Source organism: Mustelus asterias, chromosome 23 (genome assembly GCF_964213995.1).
Source record: "Mustelus asterias chromosome 23, sMusAst1.hap1.1, whole genome shotgun sequence".
Taxonomy (NCBI): domain Eukaryota; kingdom Metazoa; phylum Chordata; class Chondrichthyes; order Carcharhiniformes; family Triakidae; genus Mustelus; species Mustelus asterias.
This window is the reverse complement of record NC_135823.1, coordinates 4775714-4797985: the sequence shown is the minus strand read 5'-3', so window position 1 is coordinate 4797985 and position 22272 is coordinate 4775714. Positions and strand designations below refer to the sequence as shown.

The following is a 22272-nucleotide window of genomic DNA, read 5'->3' as shown; positions in this document are numbered from 1 at the left end:
CCTTGGTGAGTTGAGAGAACATAGTTCCTTTCTCTCTCAATTCTGTAACTCCACACTGCTCACTACCCCCTGATATTAAAAAGCAAAGTCTCAAAACACCTGATCAAAGTCCAACAGGTTTATTTGGAATCATGAGCTTTCGGAGCGCTGCTCCATCATCAGGTGAGTAATTTTGAAATTCAGGTCTTTGTGATGTTAGTGAGGGCTCGAGCTCCTGCCTTCTACCCCATATGGTCTGTTTTAATGTCGTTCATGGGCATAGCATTTTCTAACAATGCTAGACTATCTATTGGTGGGGGCCAGTTAAGTCCGCATTTGGAACTACGTTCAGTGATGGGATTCTTTGAAATATTCATTCCTTCCCAATCAACAGCATCTTCTGGTAATTCCATGCACTCCTTGCGATTAATAGTTATAGGATTCACAGGATTCATCAGATCAGGGAAAATTCTAAGGGTACTAAAGGATTAGGTGTCTCTGGAAAAGTGGGTGGTGGTCCCCAGTCAACCCCACATGCAAAACGGGCATTCTCTTCCAGGTACAATCCACAACCCACTCCAGAATCACCAACTCCCTCAGACTCAACTGTCCCAAATACAGACACCATCCCTATCTGTATTGGCAACTGAGATTTTAATTTATTAATCTCCCACTGGAACTTGGAGTAATCAGAACTTCAATTCCTTTCACTAACTTGATATACTTTTAACTGACTCATAGACTATATATTACCTCATTCTTTTGTTCCCACTTTTCTACATAGCTACAAATTTTCTTTTAATTTCTCAACTAATTTTCTCATAATTTTGAACTAATTTTTCAACTTCATTTTATTTTTTTAATGCTCAATCACTATTGTTTGTATCAAACTGCCCTCAGGTCCCCACTGGAGATCCCCTGCTTGCAGACCAGCCATCATCATTCCATTGCACAGCCCTTGTCCCGTCTTTCCTGTCGCACGGTATATTTTTCACTCTGCTAATCAGGGCAATACAAAAGTCCATCTTTGTTCCCCCTCCCACTAAGTGCGACGTATTTACTCAGTAATACCTATGTCCGCAGCTCCCCTCCCCCGCCCCTTTTGTTCGGGTCACTCAGTTTATGGTTCCAGTAGCCTGACACTTGATTCCTCTATCTACCAGGCAGTAAATGAAATGATAGGAGATGCATCCCACCGCTGGAATCTGGTGAAAGACCCTGCTTGCAGTACCAATCTGTAGGAGTGTTTGCAGAGACTATGTATTATGCTGACTTTCATGTGGAGGATTCCCTGTCATAATTATGGCTCAGCTCACACAAAGACTCATACAGACAGCACTCTGGTAAAAGACATTCTTTATTTTCCAAGCTTGGTCAATGTACGATGGAGAGAGATTTGGGGCAGTTTCAAAACATCTCAGAGATTACATCACTCTCAGTACTACAATTATACAATTTTCAAAAGCTATTTATCTACCCCAACTGAATATGAGCGAATCATTATTAGCATAGATTATATATCTTGGCCAATAACATTTACCCTATGACAGCATGGGACTACATGATCAGTTTATCGACCTTAAGGGTCTTTCACACAGTCTCCTGATACTTTCGAGACCCTCTGTTGCATGGTTTCTTTCAAAGTATTGCCAAAACTTTAGCTGAATACAAAGACTCGCGAATGCAGTATCCTGGTGAAAGACGTTCTTTATTGACCAATGCATGTTGGGAGAGACAGTATTGGGCAAGCCAACATGTCTCTGAATGACAATGCATCCATCAATAATAATTATACATTTTCCAAATTCAATCTTCTCACTCAGTGGTTTGATATGAACCAGTCATCATTAGTACGAATCAATCGTTGGTAATAAATGTCATATACCCTGGCCAATCGCATTCCACCCTCTGACAGCATGGGAATTTATTGGTCCATTGAATCTGGAAGCTCCTGCCCCTTGTCGCCTCGCAATCGCGACACACAAACCCTAAAGTTCAAAGGTAGCTTTCCCACTGTCTCTTAGCAATTTCTATGATGCAAATCATGGGGTCAAGAGTTCTGGTTCTCATGTTTGTGTAGCACTTTATAATCAGAATGAATTCCTCTATTCATATTAAGTTTCAGAACACTACTTCCCTCGACTTGCACTGATAAAAGCTCTGCTCTGAAACTGCATTGTTCTAAAGAATGTGGCCTGTCTCACTTAGCTTTCTTCCCATTATGCCTTAGGACAACCTGCTTTTGGCCAAGGTGTACAGATCATAAAAATACATGTTTAAAATCACAAATATACATTTAAATCTTTAACTGTGGTTATATGTGTTTCTATGCAGGCAGAACAATCCGTGATTCTTATCCTAAATTAATCCAATCAGTTCTCAGTAGTCTTTATTAGCATTTTGAATTCCAGATTAGTTAAAATTCTCTAACATATGTTGAAATTCTCCAACACCTTCTTATTGGTGCGATGTGTATCCCATTCATTAGAACTGTCTGGAAACCCCTGGTAGCTCCTTGGTTCAATGTGTATTCTATTTATTAGGACTGTTTGGCCCTTGATAAGTGTTGTTTTTCCCTTTGCTCAGTAGCTGCATTGTTTAAGGAATGTGGTTCTTTTTACTGAACTACGTCCCATCATGTCTTATGAGCATTGTGTTCTTAGCCAAGGTATATGATCATAAGAATCCCTACAGTGCAGAAGGAGGTCATTCAGCCCATTGAGTCTGCACTGACCACAATCCCACCCAGGCCCTATTCCCTTAACCACACATATTTATCCTGTTAATCCCCAGAACACTATGGTCAATTTATCATGGCCAGTCAACCTAACCCGCACATCTTTGGAGTGTGGGAGGAAACCGGAGTACCCGCAGGAAACCCACGCAGATGCGGGGAGAACATGCAAACTCCACACAGACAGTGACCCAAGGCCAGAATTGAATCCGGGTCCCTGACAGCAGTGCTAACTAATATGCCACCGTGCTGCCTTTAATTAATATTAATGCTTTTAATACAGAATATGTTTTCAAAAATACATGTTTAAACAGTGGTTATAGGTTCCCCTATGCAAACAGTATTTTTCAGGCACTTTGTAACTTCTCTATACTCTATTCACTTTGATCTAATCTACTCTGATCTGTTAGTCGTTAGTCTCAAGTTATTCTAAATTTCCCTCTGACATATGTCTACCTAATTATATCCTTGAGCACGTATTTTCTGTCCTTGTCTACCAACCTCCAGACACAAGTACGATAGATATATGCCTGACCAGTGGTGTATCAACCTCCTTTGTCTGTTGTCCCTTGTCATAACAGATACTGACAAGTACATGTCAATTGATGTTTTCTGCGTATAATGTGTGACTGAAACCTTCCCTGTAATTGAGAGTTTTATGGTCCTTGACTCTTACCTATTTCTGCTTAGAAATGACATCTGGTTTCTCTGAGCTTCCCTGTCTTTGAGAATTTAGCAGTTGATGTCATTTATAAACTTGTATGATTATTAACCCTTTCACTAACATCAAGCTTTGACCTGAGAACTTGCGATGAATCAAATAAACAGCGAGCTAAAACTCACCAAATATTTGTCAGAATCATTCAGAAAGCTTCGGGAACTGGACGAAAGATTGAAACGATTCAAGTAACCAACTGGTGGTATGATATTTGGAATTGGGATACAAATGTACGGATACACCTGTGGATAAGAATTGCTTCAGACATTGTGATTATTGGTACCATTATGATTTTGATACATCAGATGGATACGTTGATTATGTTTAAACATTAGAAGGTTGAGATGGAAGGGGGGTTAATCACTTAACTGTGTCCATTCTGGGATGCCAAATGCTGACCCTCAGACTAGGTTAATTACTGACGTTGCAGACAAGGAATTGCTTAGATATTTTGTACAACTTGTTCCAAATGTTTAAGACACAAGATAAACACTGAACTGCTCCTTATTCCATTTGTTAGAGTATTACTTGTTACAATGAATCACAAGACTTACAGCTTGGATCCAAATACTACCCATTGCAATGTGAGGTGATCAGTCTCCCTTCTTCTGAGTCCTGGACCCAGGGCTTCCTTTACACGATGGTTGTTCCTGCAGGTCCTCACTGTGGAGGCTCCCAGTCTCTCCATTTTCATCCAGTTTCTCCCAGCATCGAGAATGTTCTTAGCCACGTACACCCATTACCTGGGTCAGTTTGCCAGTTGCAAACACAGGACATCTGCTCTCCTTGTTCTTATCTGTCCTTGCTTAGCAATCTTCACATCAGCAGCAAGTTTCATGTCGAGTACATCTTATCACACACTGCTTACTCAACAGGCTGCTTCAGCAACGACAGCTGTTTTCACAGCCCCTGTGAGTGTAAGATTGGATACTTTTCCCATCATGCTTTGGGATATGTAGCATTTAGCCATCTGGTTACATTCTGTATTTATTTTAGATCTACCTGTAATGGTAGAAAAAACACTATTTACTATCCAGGATAAAATAAATGTCCTTCATCATCAGCTTTTGTGGATCATTTCAGTGGAAATGTGCTCTCCCAGGCTCAAAGAGCATCAGCCCACTGGAAGCAAAGTTCTGAGACTGGCCAGTCCAGCAGAAAGAAACCCTCCGACCCTCCCACTTCACCAACTGTCAGAATGAACATGGTTCAGTCCTGGATGTGATTAACAGCAGCAATAACAGCAGAATCCAACCTCTTATCAGTTGTGAACTCGCTGGTGTGCCAGCAGGCTGGATGACTGAGTGAATCCCTTCCCACACACAGAGCATGTGAATGGCCTCTCCACACTGTGAACCTGTTGGTGTCGCCGCAGGGCAGATGACGATCTAAACCTCTTTGTGCAGTGAGAGCAGCTGAAGGGCCTCTCCCCAGTATGAACTCGCCGGTGTATCCGCAGGTCGGATGACGTTCTAAACCTCTTTGTGCAGTGAGAGCAGCTGAACGGTCTCTCCTCAGTGTGAATGCGCTGGTGTGCCCGCAGATTGGATATCGTTCTAAACCTATTTGTGCACTGAGAGCAGCTGAACGGTCTCTCCTCAGTGTGAATGCGCTGGTGGATCATCAGATCCTGAGATCTTTTGAATCCGCTCCCACAGTCAGAACATTTAAAGGGTCTCTCATTGCTGTGAGTGACATTGTGACTGTGCAGGCTGGATGACTGAGTGAATCCCTTCCCACACACAGAGCAGGTGAATGGTTTCTCCTCAGTGCGAACTTGCTGGTGTGTTAACAGTTGAGATGAATTGTTGAATGCTGTCCCACTTGTCGAGCAGGTGAATGGTTTCTCCCCAGTGTGAACTCGCTGGTGTTTCATCAAATTGGATGACTGAGTGAATCCATTCCCACATACAGAGCAGGTAAATGGTCTCTCCCCAGTATGAACTCGCTGATGTACCCACAGGTTGGATGACAGAGCAAATCCCTTCCCACACACAGGGCAAGTGAATGGTCTCTCCCCGGTGTGAATGCGTCGATGAATTTCCAGCTTAGATGGGAACCTGAATCCCTTCCCACAGTCCCCACATTTCCACTGTTTCTCCATCTGCAGATGTCCTTGTGACTCTTCACAATAATAATCAGTTAAATCTCACACAGAACACGGGTACAGTCTCTGCCCGCTGTGAATGCTGCATTGTCTTTTCTGTTTGTATAACTCTTTAAAGCTCTTTCCATAGTCAGCGCACTGGAACACTCTCACTCAGGTGTGTGTGTGTCTCGCTGCATTACCAGTCACACTGATATTTAAAGTTTTCTGAAGCAGAAAGAACAGAGGAACATTTGTTGTTCTGGATTCGAAGCCTGATGATAATCATGTCCTGATGACAGAGTGATGGTCAGATCTTGATGTGACGTTAGGGTTGAGGTTTCCGTCTGTAAATCTTCACCTTCTGATATCCTGTAAAAGGAAGTTACAAAATTCATCAGCGTCAGTACAGGATAGAAATTCAGAACAGACAATTCTAGTTTCTATGGAACATTCTTTCCTCTCTCATTCTCCAAAAGCTGTAAATCTCCATCCCTCACACTCTCCCTCCATTCTCACTCTGCTGTATCTAATATTCACCCTCCCAATTCTCCTGAAGGTGCTGATTGAGGCTGATTGACAGATCCATGCTCATTGCTTCCTGTCCTGGACATAGAGAGCTGAAATTTTGCATGCAGGCTGCCAGACAGATATATGTCTCTATGACTGGACTAAAAATGTGTGGAATACACAGACTGGATTCACTTCCTTTCCCTTCGGTTGCTGCAAGTCCCCAATTTCCCCCAGAATGAGAAAAGAAATGGAAAGGGGGAAACATTGATTTCCTCACAAGTGTTGCCCTCTTTTTAGGTCAAACCAAATAAACAAACTCAGATTAAGTCAGGACAAAGTAAAAAGGGCAGCTCCCCAAAAGGAGGGGGAACAGCCCGAACAGAAATCAAAGTACAAAGGAAACTTAAAAACATCAAATTAAAATGTGATTATTAGGGTCAATAACACACCCCAACCCCTGCGGTGCCCAACGGGCGCGGAAGGCGTCAACCGCGCCCGTGGACACCGCAGGCTCCCTCTCCAGGGACACCCGGCCGCGAACGTAGGCGCGGTAGAGGGGCAGACAATCAGGATGGACGGCCCCCTCGATCGCCCGCTGCCTGGACCGGTAAATGGCGCGTTTCGCCAGGCCCAGGAGTAGGTTCACGAGGAGGTCGCCATCCCGACCCTCCCCTCTCCGCACCGGGTGTCCGTAGATCAGGAGCGTGGGACTGAGGTGCAGACAAAACATCAATAAAAGGTTCTTTAGGAAAACATAAAGGGAGTGCAGCCTAAGACACAAAACATAGACATGGTCCACGGACTCCACAAGGCCACAGAAAGGGCAGTCTTCGGAGCCCGTGAACCAGTGAATCCTACGGTTGTGTGGAACTGCTGCATGCATCACCCTCCACCCCAGATCCCCGACGTAATTGGGGGAGATCCCTCCGTAGAGGGACCTCCAGTGGGGACCTCCGCCGCCCGGCGGCAACAAGGCCCGCCAAGGTGTATCCAGGCGACAGGCGAGGAGGCGGTAGTGGAAGGTGTGCAGCAGCAGCCCGCACAGGAAACGCCTCCGCGCGGTAGAAAAAGGCACGGAGGACATTTCCGCGAGGCGGCTCAGGCTGTGGGGCACCTCACCCAGGGAGGGGGGTTGAGGCTTTGGGCCAATGTGGAATTCTGTCCGAACAGGGGAACACTCGGGCGGGATCCCACCGCACGCCTGCGCCGCTTCGAGTTTGCGTGCAGTTTCGGGGCCGAGCACGACCGTCCTAAGGTCTAGGATGGCTTTGGCCGCGCGCCAGACGGACACCCCCGCGCGCTCAGCCAGCACGCGGGGACTCATCCAGCCTGCCCCTCCGCCATCGAGCATGTCCCCGATTCTGGTCACCCCGGCGTCCACAGCCCCCCTCTCCGCCAGCCACCTGAAGTCAGACGGCTGGAGGAGCGGATTCCTGAGCAGCGGCTCTCGCATGAGAGCCGCTACTCCTGACAGGGGGAGCTGCGTCGTGAGGCGACCGTGTTCCAGACAGTGAGGAGGTCCTGGTAAAAGACGGGCAACTCCTGCAGGGTGGTCGAAACACGCCCCAGATCGATATGCAGGAGCTGCACGTCATAATTGAGGCCTGTTGATCCTGGCGGAGGACACGGCGGAGTACACCGCCTGGCATTCTCGCATCTTCCGCAGGTCAGCCGGGTCCGTGAACATGAGGAGCACGTCATCGGCGTAAGCTGACAAGACCACCCCTACGTCCGGTCCGCGCAGGCCAAACCCGATAACCTCCTCCGCAAGAGGCGCAGGAATGGCTCCACGCATACGGAATACAGTTGGCCGGACAAGGGGCAGCCCTGCCGTACTCCTCTCCCAAAGTGAAGGGGCGCCGTCAGGGACCCGTTAACCTTAATCGGACACTCTGCGGCAGAGTACAGTAATCGGATCCGGGCGACAAAATGCGTCCCGAACCCGAATGCCCGCAGAGTCCCGAGTAAATACTCGTGCTCCACCCTGTCGAACGCCTTCTCCTGAGCTAATGACAAAAAGGCGCCCGACAGACCAGCCCTCTGGGAATGATGGATTAGGTCCCGGACCAGGTGGAGGTTATCGTGCATGCAACGGCCCGGGACCGTGTAGGACTGGTCAGGGTGGATCATGTGGTCCAGCACGGATCCAAGGCGTGAAGCCATAGCCTTGGCAAAGATTTTGTAATCCGTGCTGAGGAGGGAGACCAGGCGCCAGTTCTTTAGGAGATAGATCCCCCTTCTTGGGCAGCAGGGCAATGACGGCCCTGCACCACGAAAGGGGCATCTCCCCGGTAGCGACACTCTCCCCCAGGACCCCCGCATAGTCGCTCCCCAGGACGTCCCAGAACGCCCTGAAGAACTCTACTGTCAGCCTGTCCAGCCCCGGGGCCTTGCCCCGGCTGAGGCCATTGAGGGCGTCGGTCAGTTCGGCCATGGTGGTAGGGGCCTCAAGCCTGCCGACGCCCTCCGGGCTGACCTGCGGCAGGTCCTCCCACAGAAGTCTGCGGGCAACCTCGCTGGATGGATCCGGAGAGAAGAGCGAGGTGTAATATTCCCGGGCAATGGCCCGGATGGCCTCCGGATCCGAGACGGGGGAACCGTCGTCGGCCAGCAGCGCAAGGAGCTGCTGACGGTTAGCCCGCCCTCTTTCCAGCGAGTAGAAGAAGGGGGAGCCGCAGTCCAGGTCCACCTGGAACTGGAGCCGCGACCTCACGTACTGGCAAGCTGCAGGTCCCGCAGCGCGCCCTTCTTCTCACTGTACTCCGAACACAGGGCCGGGTCCGTGTCGGGCAGACTGAGACGTGCCTCCAGGTCGAGCACATCCTTCTCCAACTCCTCGAGCCTGGATTTCCACCTCTTTGTCGACCCCCTCGCGTACTCCTGACAGAAGGTACGGACGTGAGTCTTGCCCACATCCCACCATAGCCTCAAGGAGGGGAAGCCTCCCCGCTTCCTTCTCCAGCCGGCCCAGAATCGACGGAACGAGTCCAGGAAGTGCTCGTCCTCCAGCAGCGTGTTGTTAAAGTGCCAGTACGCGGACCCCTGCCGGACGCGAGACGGCACAAAGTCCGCCCACACCAGGCTGTGGTCCGTGCACGACACCAGCCGCATGGAGGCCGAAGACACGCCGGACACGTGCGCCCTCGAAATGAAAAGGCGGTCGAGCCTGGACGCTCCGACTCCAGGCCTCACGTAAGTGAAAGCTCTGGAGCCAGGATGCAGATGTCTCCAGACGTCCACCAAGTCGTGGGTCCCGAGCTGGTCCCGCAACTTCACCATCGCCGGGGTGCGCAGCCAGAGGCCGGTGCGGTCTCGTGCCTCGAGGGTGCAGTTGAAATCCCCCCCGAGGATAATGCATTCGCCCCCCGCGATGGTGTCGAGATGAGCGGACACTTTCTCGTAGAAAGTCGTTTGCTGCGGTCCGCCGGTTGGGGCGTAGACATTCAGCAAGTGAATGACCACGCCCCCCTCACGGACCGTCAAGTGCAGCAACCGGCCTGGCACCGGCTCCTTGACCCCCAAGATCTCTGGCTTATAATGTGGGGCCAACAAGATAGCCACCCTGCTCGAAGCGAGCGTGAGGTGGCTCATGTAGACCCCCCCCTCGCCACTCCAGGAGCCATTGGGCTTCCTCTCCCGGAATGGTGTGGGTTTCCTGCAGGAAACACACCGCATACTTCCCGTCACGGAGGACCGAGAAGTTCTGGAACCTGCGGTGTGGCTCACTGCTGCCGTTGATGTTGAGGCTGGCTATAGTCACCTTCATGTCAGCAGTTTTGTGCCACCGTCACCACTTATCTAGGTGTTTGGGGGAGCGCTGGCGCAATAATCACCAGTCCGCTCCCCCGCTTTTCGAGCCCGTGGAGGAACCGCAGTACCCAGCGCCGCTCTATTTTCTCCAGGCCCGCGGAGGCATGCGAGCATGCCCTCACGGACCGGACGAGCCGCGCCAGGTCCGGCCAGCGGCCGAGGGCTGGCCGGATGATGTCCGAGCGACCAGAATGGCTGCGGAGAAAGACCCTGAGTTCCCTGGAGGGGATGAGGGACGACTTGGTGGGGAGCACGAGGGAGGCCCCGCCTCGCCCTGGGCAGACTCTGAAAGTGCCCCCGTGCCCTCCACCGAGTCGCTGACCTCTTCAGGGCGGTCACCCCTCGACTCTGAGTCCCCCGCCGCAGGACGTACGGCGGGCAGCACGGAGCCGCCAACTAGCCCCAACTCCTCCCCGATCCCACCCCCAGGATTGGAGGAGGATGGGTTTCCCTGGGGCTCACCTTCCCCGGTTTGCGGGCCCCTGTGCGACGGCGGCCCAGTCGCCCCCTCCGCCCCAGATGCTTGGACACCCCCCAGGTCCGGTGTAACCTCCGGATTGAGGTTGGGGATGCCCCGCATCCAAGGTCGGGACGGAGTGGACGAGTGGACCGTTTCCTCGCCGCCGCCGCACGGGGACACGAACATTGGGGTGTTGCCCCAATACCCCGACATACAGAAAAAGAATTCAGTGGTGTAATTGGCCGGGTGGAACGGAGCCGCGGGGGCCCCGCTGCCACCCAGTCTCGGGGAGTCTTCGCCGGAGGACTGAGGCAGCACGCGTTTGCTTTTGTACTGTGCCTTGCCCCCTTTTTTCTGGGGACAAGGCACAAAGACAGGTGGGGGCACGGCAGAAGATGATTCACAAGGGGGGAGGGGCACGCAAACCTCAAACTCTACGGTACCCGAGGGGCCCCGCCTCTTTTTGTTCACCTGCCCTCAGGCAGGCGAGGCCCCTCGCCCTCCGCCCCTCTTCACCTTGCCGCACCCCCCCCCGCCCCCCCTTCACGTCCCCCCGAGGTGGTGGCGTTGCCAGTTTTGCCGGCCTGGGGTTGCCAATCCCCCCATGCTCGGACCCGTGATCTCGGGCATCTGCGGCGCCGGGCCCAGCACTAGGCCCCGGAAGGGGGGGGGGGGGGGCGCAGGTGGAGACTGAGGTAGTCCCCGAGCCAGCTGCCGGGGTGGCTGGGGTATGTTGGGGGCCGGAGATCCAGTACCCCCCTTCTCCTTTGTTGCGCCGGGTTCACGCCGGGCATTTTGGCCGCGCGGAGGCTCTGCTCTCCCCCCCCCGCCGGCAGCTGAGGTGACAGCTGCTGCCGGCGTGGCCTCCCCTCGCCGGGGGGGGGGGGGGGGGGGGGGGCAGATGGTACTCGTTTGGGGGGAGAGGGGGCTGCGGCGCCAGCTGCGGTCGCCTTGGGTTGGTGGTCGGCGGCCTTGGAGACGGGGCAGTTCTTTCTCACGTGCCCTGCCTCCTTGCAAGCATGGCACCGCACACCGTCCGCGGACCAAAAGACGCGGTATGTAATCCCTTCGTGGGAGATGTTAAACCCTCCCTCCAGTACCTCCTCCCGGGCCAGGCGGACAAAAACCTGGCGCCGGAAGGAGTAGATGTGTCGCAGGGAGGGGTCCCGAAGGCCAAGCGGGATCGGCACCACCCCGGACCTGACCTCCCCCAGTAGATGGAGGTGGGGGAGGAGGAGCTCACTCGGTAGGAAGGGCGGGACGTTCGAGATTATGATCTTATGGGTGGTGACCTCCAATGGGTCCACCGCCAGGAACGTCCCGCCCACCGTGAGCCCCCTCTCCAGGACGAGGTGGACCGCCCGCTCGGCCTTTAAAAAGAATACGGCCCGGCCGTACATCTTCGAGGCCGCAACAATTGCTGAGGGGCCGACAACCCCAGCCATTGCCTTCACGCAGGCCTCGATGGACATGTCGGGGTGGGCGTAGCACTTAACCCCGAGCTGCCTCGTTATCAAAGAAAATGGCGGCAGGGCCTTGAGAGCGGCGGGGGCTCTGGAAGCTGCCACGCCCGCATAGGTGGGCCGAGAAGGCCCTGCCACCGGCGACGCTGGTGATGTCGCCATCATATCTAGGGAGTGCTACGCCCACCCCGAGACTGCCTAGATGTACGGCAGGACGTATATGAGGGGGGGAAAATAAGGGAGGGTGGGGTAGGTGGGTAGGGTCCAGATGCTCTCTCCCCGGAGTGAGAGAGGGAGAGAGGAGGTCGGAGGAGCAGGAGGAAGACGAGGGGCAAGGCACGGAGGGGGGGGCGGTGCCCCAGTCAGGAGGAAAAAAAGGGAGGGGGTGCCGGTCTTGGGGGCTGCAGCAGTGGGTGGGCGACTTTGGTTTTCCAGCCTATCGGGCGCACAAAGTTTACAAAGTCCACGAGGTCTTCACCACCCCCACTGCAGATGGAGAAGGATGGTTTGGAACGCCTTCAGCACCCCCCTCCCCTCCTCGTCCTCTCTTCCTCCCTCCCTCCGGGGAGAGCGCACCCTCCAGAGACCGGACGGCAGGCAAGCAGGCCAGGCGGCAGGCAGGCAGGCCAGGCGGCAGGCAGGCAGGACAGACGGCAGCCAGGTGAGAGGCAGGCCAGACGGCAGGCAGGCAGGCCAGACCAGACGGCAGGCAGGCTGGCCAGACCAGACGGCAGGCAGGCCAGACGACAGGCAGGCAGGCAGCCAGGACAGACGGCGGCCAGGACAGACGGCGGCCAGGACAGACGGCGGCCAGGACAGACGGCGGCCAGGACAGACGGCGGCCAGGACAGACGGCGGCCAGGACAGACGGCGGCCAGGACAGACGGCGGCCAGGACAGACGGCGGCCAGGACAGACGGCGGCCAGGACAGACGGCGGCCAGGACAGACGGCGGCCAGGACAGACGGCGGCCAGGACAGACGGCGGCCAGGACAGACGGCGGCCAGGACAGACGGCGGCCAGGACAGACGGCGGCCAGGACAGACGGCGGCCAGGACAGACGGCGGCCAGGACAGACGGCGGCCAGGACAGACGGCGGCCAGGACAGACGGCAGCCAGGACAGACGGCAGCCAGGACAGACGGCAGCCAGGACAGACGGCAGGCAGGACAGACGGCAGGCAGGCAGGCCAGACGAGAGGCAGGCCAGACGGCAGGCAGGCAGGCCAGACCAGACGGCAGGCCGGCCAGACGGCAGGCAGGCCAGACGGCAGGCAGGCCAGACGGCAGGCAGGCCAGACGGCAGGCAGGCCAGACGGCAGGCAGGCCAGACGGCAGCCAGGCCAGACGACAGCCAGGCCAGACGACAGGCAGGCAGCCAGGCCAGACGACAGGCAGGCAGCCAGGCCAGACGACAGGCAGGCAGCCAGGCCAGACGACAGGAAGGCAGGCCAGACGACAGGAAGGCAGGCCAGACGACAGGAAGGCAGGCCAGACGACAGGAAGGCAGGCCAGACGACAGGAAGGCAGGCCAGACGACAGGAAGGCAGGCCAGACGACAGGAAGGCAGGCCAGACGACAGGAAGGCAGGCCAGACGACAGGAAGGCAGGCCAGACGACAGGAAGGCAGGCCAGACCAGACGGCAGGCAGGCCAGACGGCAGGCCAGACGACAGGCAGGCAGGCAGGCCAGACGACAGGCAGTCAGGCCAGACGACAGGCAGGCAGGCACCCAGACGACAGGCAGGCAGGCACCCAGACGGCAGGCAGGCAGGCACCCAGACGGCAGGCAGGCAGGCACCCAGACGGCAGGCAGGCAGGCCAGACGGCAGGCAAGGATGCCAGACGACAGGAAGGCAGGCAGGCCAGACGACAGGCAGGCAGGCAGGCCAGACGACAGGCAGACAGGCAGGCCAGGCGACAGCCAGACAGGCAGGCAGGCCAGGCGACAGCCAGACAGGCAGGCAGGCCAGGCGACAGCCAGACAGGCAGGCAGGCCAGGCGACAGCCAGACAGGCAGGCAGGCCAGGCGACAGCCAGACAGGCAGGCAGGCCAGGCGACAGCCAGACAGGCAGGCAGGCCAGGCGACAGCCAGACAGGCAGGCAGGCCAGGCGACAGCCAGACAGGCAGGCAGGCCAGGCGACAGCCAGACAGGCAGGCAGGCCAGGCGACAGCCAGACAGGCAGGCAGGCCAGGCGACAGCCAGACAGGCAGGCAGGCCAGGCGACAGCCAGACAGGCAGGCAGGCCAGGCGACAGCCAGACAGGCAGGCAGGCCAGGCGACAGCCAGACAGGCAGGCAGGCCAGGCGACAGCCAGACAGGCAGGCAGGCCAGGCGACAGCCAGACAGGCAGGCAGGCCAGGCGACAGCCAGACAGGCAGGCAGGCCAGGCGACAGCCAGACAGGCAGGCAGGCCAGGCGACAGCCAGACAGGCAGGCAGGCCAGGCGACAGCCAGACAGGCAGGCAGGCCAGGCGACAGCCAGACAGGCAGGCAGGCCAGGCGACAGCCAGACAGGCAGGCAGGCCAGGCGACAGCCAGACAGGCAGGCAGGCCAGGCGACAGGAAGGCAGGCCAGACGACAGGAAGGCAGGCCAGACGACAGGAAGGCAGGCCAGACGACAGGAAGGCAGGCCAGACGACAGGAAGGCAGGCCAGACGACAGGAAGGCAGGCCAGACGACAGGAAGGCAGGCCAGACGACAGGAAGGCAGGCCAGACGACAGGAAGGCAGGCCAGACGACAGGAAGGCAGGCCAGACGACAGGAAGGCAGGCCAGACCAGACGGCAGGCAGGCCAGACGGCAGGCCAGACGACAGGCAGGCAGGCAGGCCAGACGACAGGCAGTCAGGCCAGACGACAGGCAGGCAGGCACCCAGACGACAGGCAGGCAGGCACCCAGACGGCAGGCAGGCAGGCACCCAGACGGCAGGCAGGCAGGCACCCAGACGGCAGGCAGGCAGGCCAGACGGCAGGCAAGCAGGCCAGACGACAGGAAGGCAGGCAGGCCAGACGACAGGCAGGCAGGCAGGCCAGACGACAGCCAGACAGGCAGGCCAGGCGACAGCCAGACAGGCAGGCCAGGCGACAGCCAGACAGGCAGGCAGGCCAGGCGACAGCCAGACAGGCAGGCAGGCCAGGCGACAGCCAGACAGGCAGGCAGGCCAGGCGACAGCCAGACAGGCAGGCAGGCCAGGCGACAGCCAGACAGGCAGGCAGGCCAGGCGACAGCCAGACAGGCAGGCAGGCCAGGCGACAGCCAGACAGGCAGGCAGGCCAGGCGACAGCCAGACAGGCAGGCAGGCCAGGCGACAGCCAGACAGGCAGGCAGGCCAGGCGACAGCCAGACAGGCAGGCAGGCCAGGCGACAGCCAGACAGGCAGGCAGGCCAGGCGACAGCCAGACAGGCAGGCAGGCCAGGCGACAGCCAGACAGGCAGGCAGGCCAGGCGACAGCCAGACAGGCAGGCAGGCCAGGCGACAGCCAGACAGGCAGGCAGGCCAGGCGACAGCCAGACAGGCAGGCAGGCCAGGCGACAGCCAGACAGGCAGGCAGGCCAGGCGACAGCCAGACAGGCAGGCAGGCCAGGCGACAGCCAGACAGGCAGGCAGGCCAGGCGACAGCCAGACAGGCAGGCAGGCCAGGCGACAGCCAGACAGGCAGGCAGGCCAGGCGACAGCCAGACAGGCAGGCAGGCCAGGCGACAGCCAGACAGGCAGGCAGGCCAGGCGACAGCCAGACAGGCAGGCAGGCCAGGCGACAGCCAGACAGGCAGGCAGGCCAGGCGACAGCCAGACAGGCAGGCAGGCCAGGCGACAGCCAGACAGGCAGGCAGGCCAGGCGACAGCCAGACAGGCAGGCAGGCCAGGCGACAGCCAGACAGGCAGGCAGGCCAGGCGACAGCCAGACAGGCAGGCAGGCCAGGCGACAGCCAGACAGGCAGGCAGGCCAGGCGACAGCCAGACAGGCAGGCAGGCCAGGCGACAGCCAGACAGGCAGGCAGGCCAGGCGACAGCCAGACAGGCAGGCAGGCCAGGCGACAGCCAGACAGGCAGGCAGGCCAGGCGACAGCCAGACAGGCAGGCAGGCCAGGCGACAGCCAGACAGGCAGGCAGGCCAGGCGACAGCCAGACAGGCAGGCAGGCCAGGCGACAGCCAGACAGGCAGGCAGGCCAGGCGACAGCCAGACAGGCAGGCAGGCCAGGCGACAGCCAGACAGGCAGGCAGGCCAGGCGACAGCCAGACAGGCAGGCAGGCCAGGCGACAGCCAGACAGGCAGGCAGGCCAGGCGACAGCCAGACAGGCAGGCAGGCCAGGCGACAGCCAGACAGGCAGGCAGGCCAGGCGACAGCCAGACAGGCAGGCAGGCCAGGCGACAGCCAGACAGGCAGGCAGGCCAGGCGACAGCCAGACAGGCAGGCAGGCCAGGCGACAGCCAGACAGGCAGGCAGGCCAGGCGACAGCCAGACAGGCAGGCAGGCCAGGCGACAGCCAGACAGGCAGGCAGGCCAGGCGACAGCCAGACAGGCAGGCAGGCCAGGCGACAGCCAGACAGGCAGGCAGGCCAGGCGACAGCCAGACAGGCAGGCAGGCCAGGCGACAGCCAGACAGGCAGGCAGGCCAGGCGACAGCCAGACAGGCAGGCAGGCCAGGCGACAGCCAGACAGGCAGGCAGGCCAGGCGACAGCCAGACAGGCAGGCAGGCCAGGCGACAGCCAGGCAGGCAGGCCAGGCGACAGCCAGGCAGGCAGGCCAGGCGACAGCCAGGCAGGCAGGCCAGGCGACAGCCAGGCAGGCAGGCCAGGCGACAGCCCGGCAGGCAGGCCAGGCGACAGCCAGGCAGGCAGGCCAGGCGACAGCCAGGCAGGCAGGCCAGGCGACAGCCAGGCAGGCAGGCCAGACGACAGCCAGGCAGGCAGGCCAGACGACAGGCAGGCAGGCCAGACGACAGGCAGGCAGGCAGGTGACAGCCAGGCAGGCAGGCAGGCCAGATGACAGGCAGGCAGGCAGGCCAGACGACAGGCAGGCAGGCAGGCCAGACGACAGGCAGGCAGGCCAGACGACAGGCAGGCCAGACGACAGGCAGGCAGGCAGGCCAGACGACAGGCAGGCAGGCCAGATGACAGGCAGGCAGGCAGGCCAGACGACAGACAGGCAGGCAGGCCAGACGACAGGCAGGCAGGCAGGCCAGACGACAGGCAGGCAGGCAGGCCAGACGACAGGCAGGCAGGCAGGCCAGACGACAGGCAGGCAGGCAGGCCAGACGACAGGCAGGCAGGCAGGCCAGACGACAGGCAGGCAGGCAGGCCAGACGACAGGCAGGCAGGCAGGCCAGACGACAGGCAGGCAGGCAGGCCAGACGACAGGCAGGCAGGCAGGCCAGACGACAGGCAGGCAGGCAGGCCAGACGACAGGCAGGCAGGCCAGACGACAGGCAGGCAGGCCAGACGACAGGCAGGCAGGCAGGCCAGACGACAGGCAGGCAGGCCAGACGACAGGCAGGCAGGCAGGCCAGACGACAGGCAGGCCAGACGACAGGCAGGCAGGCAGGCCAGACGACAGGCAGGCAGGCAGGCCAGACGACAGGCAGGCAGGCAGGCCAGACGACAGGCAGGCAGGCAGGCCAGACGACAGGCAGGCAGGCAGGCAGGCCAGACGACAGGCAGGCAGGCCAGACGACAGGCAGGCAGGCCAGACGACAGGCAGGCAGGCAGGCAGGCCAGACGACAGGCAGGCAGGCAGGCAGGCCAGACGACAGGCAGGCAGGCAGGCCAGACGACAGGCAGGCAGGCAGGCCAGACGACAGGCAGGCAGGCAGGCCAGACGACAGGCAGGCAGGCAGGCCAGACGACAGGCAGGCAGGCAGGCCAGACGACAGGCAGGCAGGCAGGCCAGACGACAGGCAGGCAGGCAGGCCAGACGACAGGCAGGCAGGCAGGCCAGACGACAGGCAGGCAGGCAGGCCAGACGACAGGCAGGCAGGCAGGCCAGACGACAGGCAGGCAGGCAGGCCAGACGACAGGCAGGCAGGCAGGCCAGACGACAGGCAGGCAGGCAGGCCAGACGACAGGCAGGCAGGCAGGCCAGACGACAGGCAGGCAGGCAGGCCAGACGACAGGCAGGCAGGCAGGCCAGACGACAGGCAGGCAGGCAGGCCAGACGACAGGCAGGCAGGCAGGCCAGACGACAGGCAGGCAGGCCAGACGACAGGCAGGCAGGCCAGACGACAGGCAGGCAGGCCAGACGACAGGCAGGCAGGAAGGCCAGACGACAGGCAGGCAGGTCAGACGACAGGCAGGCAGGCCAGGCGACAGGCAGGCAGGCCAGGCGACAGGCAGGCCAGGCGACAGGCATGCAGGCCAGGTGACAGGCAGGCAGGCAGGCCGGACGACAGGCAGGCAGGCTGGCCAGACGACAGGCAGGCAGGCCGGACGGTAGGCAGGCAGGCCGGACGGTAGGCAGGCAGGCAGGCCGGACGGTAGGCAGGCAGGCAGGCCGGACGGTAGGCAGGCAGGCAGGCCGGACGGTAGGCAGGCAGGCAGGCCGGACGGTAGGCAGGCAGGCAGGCCGGACGGTAGGCAGGCAGGCAGGCCGGACGGTAGGCAGGCAGGCAGGCCGGACGGTAGGCAGGCAGGCAGGCCGGACGGTAGGCAGGCAGGCAGGCCGGACGGTAGGCAGGCAGGCAGGCCGGACGGTAGGCAGGCAGGCAGGCCGGACGGTAGGCAGGCAGGCAGGCCGGACGGTAGGCAGGCAGGCAGGCCGGACGGTAGGCAGGCAGGCAGGCCGGACGGTAGGCAGGCAGGCAGGCCGGACGGTAGGCAGGCAGGCAGGCCGGACGGTAGGCAGGCAGGCAGGCCGGACGGTAGGCAGGCAGGCCGGACGGTAGGCAGGCAGGCAGGCCGGACGGTAGGCAGGCAGGCAGGCCGGACGGTAGGCAGGCAGGCAGGCCGGACGGTAGGCAGGCAGGCAGGCCGGACGGTAGGCAGGCAGGCAGGCCGGACGGTAAGCAGGCAGGCAGGCCGGACGGTAAGCAGGCAGGCAGGCCGGACGGTAGGCAGGCAGGCAGGCCGGACGGTAGGCAGGCAGGCAGGCCGGACGGTAGGCAGGCAGGCAGGCCGGACGGTAGGCAGGCAGGCAGGCCGGACGGTAGGCAGGCAGGCAGGCTGGACGGTAGGCAGGCAGGCAGGCCGGACGGTAGGCAGGCAGGCAGGCCGGACGGTAGGCAGGCAGGCAGGCCGGACGGTAGGCAGGCAGGCAGGCAGGCCGGACGGTAGGCAGGCAGGCAGGCCGGACGGTAGGCAGGCAGGCCGGACGGTAGGCAGGCAGGCAGGCCAGACGGTAGGCAGGCAGGCAGGCCGGACGGTAGGCAGGCAGGCAGGCCGGACGGTAGGCAGGCAGGCAGGCCGGACGGTAGGCAGGCAGGCAGGCCGGACGGTAGGCAGGCAGGCAGGCCGGACGGTAGGCAGGCAGGCAGGCCGGACGGTAGGCAGGCAGGCCGGACGGTAGGCAGGCAGGCAGGCCGGACGGTAGGCAGGCAGGCAGGCCGGACGGTAGGCAGGCAGGCAGGCCGGACGGTAGGCAGGCAGGCAGGCCGGACGGTAGGCAGGCAGGCAGACCGGACGGTAGGCAGGCAGGCAGGCCGGACGGTAGGCAGGCAGGCCGGATTGTAGGCAGGCAGGCCAGGCAACAGGCAGGCCAGACAACAGGCAGGCCGGGCAGGCCAGGCAAGGCAGGCAGTAGCTCACCTCCCTCCTTCCTTTCCCCTTCCCTTACTCCTTCCTCCCCGCAGGGAGCCAAGAACAAACAGACAAACAAAAACAAAACAAACAAAACCAGACGTCTTAGAACATAGAACAGTACAGCACAGAACAGGCCCTTCGGCCCACGATGTTGTGCCGAGCTTTGTCTGAAACCCAGATCAAGCTATTTCCTCCCTATCATCCCGAAGTACTCCATGTGCCGATCCAATAGCTTCTTAAATGTTCCTAAAGTTCTGACTCCACTATCCCTGCAGGCAGTCCATTCCACACCCCAACCACTCTCTGAGTAAAAAACCTACCTCGGACATCCTTCCTATATCTCCCACCATGAACCCTATAGTTATGCCCCCTAGTTACCGCTCCATTCACCCGAGGAAATAGTCTTTGGACGTTCACTCGATCTATCCCCCTCATCATCTTATAAACCTCTATCAAGTCTCCTGTCAACCTCCTCCGCTCCAAAGAGAAAAGCTCAAGTTCCCTCAACCTTTCCTCATAAGACCTACCCTCCAAACCAGGCAGCATCCTGGTAAATCTCCTTTGCACTCTTTCCAGTGTCTCCACATCCTTCTTATAGTGAGGTGACCAGAACTGCACACAATATTCCAAATGTGGTCTCACCAAGGTCCTGTACAGTTGCAGCATAACCCCACGACTCTTAAACTCAAACCCCCTGTTAATGAACGCCAACACACTATAGGCCTTCTTCACAGCTCTATCCACTTGAGTGGCAACCTTCAGAGATCTATGGATATGAACCCCAAGATCTCTCTGTTCCTCCACATTCTTCAGAACCCTACCTTTGACCCTGTAATCCACATTTAAATTTGTCCTACCAAAATGAATTACCTCACATTTGTCAGGGTTAAACTCCATTTGCCATTTTCAGCCCAGCTCTGTATCCTATCTATATCTCTTTGCAGCCTACAACAGCCCTCCACCTCATCCACTACTCCACCAATCTTGGTGTCATCAGCAAATTTACTGATCCACCCTTCAGCCCCCTCCTCCAAGTCATTTATAAAAATTACAAATAGCAGAGGACCAAGCACTAATCCCTGTGGCACTCCGCTGGTAACCGGTTTCCAGTCCGAAAATTTTCCATCCACTACCACCCTCTGTCTTCTGTTAGATAGCCAGTTACTTATCCAATCGGCCAAACTTCCCTCTATCCTACACATCCTTACTTTCTTCATAAGCCGACCGTGGGGGACTTTATCAAACGCCTTACTAAAATCCATGTATATGACATCAACTGCACTACCTTCATCTACACACTTAGTTACCTCCTCAAAAAATTCAATCAAATTTGTGAGGCAAGACTTGCCCTTCACAAATCCGTGCTGACTATCCCGGATTAAGCTGCATCTTTCTAAATGGTCGTAAATCCTATCCCTAAGGACCTTTTCCATCAACTTACCGACCACCGAAGTAAGACTAATCGGCCTATAATTACCAGGGTCATTTCTATTCCCTTTCTTAAACAGAGGAACCACATTCGCCATTCTCCAGTCCTCTGGCACCATCCCCGTGGACAGTGAGGATGCAAAGATCAATGCCAAAGGCTCTGCAATCTCATCCCTTGCCACCCAAAGAATCCTAGGGTATATTTCATCAGGCCCAGGGGACTTATCAACTTTCAGTTTATTCAAAATTGCTAGTACATCTTCCCTCCGAACATCTACTTCCTCCAGCCTATCAGCCTGTGACACCCTCTCTTCCTCAAAAACATGGCCCCTCTCCTTGGTGAACACTGAAGAAAAGTATTCATTCACCACCTCTCTTATCTCTTCTGACTCCATGCACAAATTCCCACTGCCGTCCTTGACCGGCCCCAACCTCACCCTGGTCATTCTTTTATTCCTCACATAAGAGTAAAAAACCTTGGGGTTTTCCTTGATCCGAACCGCCAAGGACTTCTCATGTCCCCTCCCCGCTCTCCTAAACCCTTTTTCAGCTCATTTCTTGCTAACTTGTAACCCTCCATCGAGCCAACTGAACCTTGTTTTCTCAACCTAACTTACGCTTCCTTCTTCCTCTTGACAAGACATTCCACCTCTTTTGTGAACCATGGTTCCCTCACTCGGCCATTTCCTCTCTGCTTGGCAGGGACATACCTATCAAGGACACGCAGTATTTGTTCCTTGAAAAAGTTCCACTTATCATTAGTGCCTTTGCCTGACAATTTTTGTTCCCATCCTATGCTTCCTAATTCCCGCCTGATTGCATCATAATGACCTCTCCCCCAATTGTAAACTATGCCCTGCCGTATGGCCCTCTCCCTCTTCTCTTCTTGAACAAACTGAAAATTAAAGTGTGTTACTCACAAAACAAAAAAGAAAGTCCAAAGTTTCTGCCCGGTTCTGACCCGGGTCTTCCGCGTCTCCAGCGAACGCGAAGCCACTTCACCACAGAAATCAAATTCTCAGGTGTTGCCCTCTTTTTAGGTCAAACCAAATAAACAAACTCAGATTAAGTCAGGACAAAGTAAAAGGGGCAGCTCCCCAAAAAGGAGGGGGAACAGCCTGAACCCGAAATCAAAGTACAAAGGACCAGAGAAGGGAGTTTGAGTCTGAAACTCGTTGGCTAACTTCCGCATTGTGATGTCATAATGGAGTCCTGCCTGAATCAACCAGTAGCAATCACTCTGCTCCGCGGCATGTCTCCGGGTTCCGGTGCCCTGCTCCTCCTCCCCTGCGCCAAGGTTTGACGGCTCCAGCCAGAGCAAGAAGCCGCTCGGTGATCTCCCCT

General features: G+C 58.0%; 1 protein-coding gene across 2 annotated transcripts; it reads right to left on the bottom strand.

Annotated features, from left to right (window-relative positions):
- Positions 1-1324: 1324 nt before the first annotated feature.
- LOC144510473 (uncharacterized) lies at positions 1325-22269 on the bottom strand. 2 transcript variants are annotated; one of them, XM_078239921.1, is made up of 2 exons: positions 21849-22269; positions 1325-5889 (listed from the first exon to the last, which is right to left on the bottom strand). In XM_078239921.1, the coding sequence occupies exon 2, from the start codon at positions 5533-5535 to the stop codon at positions 4693-4695; it is 843 nt and encodes a 280-aa protein (XP_078096047.1). In that variant the 5' UTR covers positions 5536-5889; positions 21849-22269; the 3' UTR covers positions 1325-4692. The 2 variants fall into 2 exon arrangements, with proteins under 2 accessions (XP_078096047.1, XP_078096048.1); XM_078239922.1 differs by having other exon boundaries at positions 21845-22106.
- Positions 22270-22272: the final 3 nt, after the last annotated feature.

Coding starts and splice junctions, on each gene's coding strand:
- LOC144510473 (XM_078239921.1), bottom strand. CDS start 5,535: ATGGAGAAACAGTGGAAATGTGGGGACTGTGGGAAGGGATTCAGGTTC.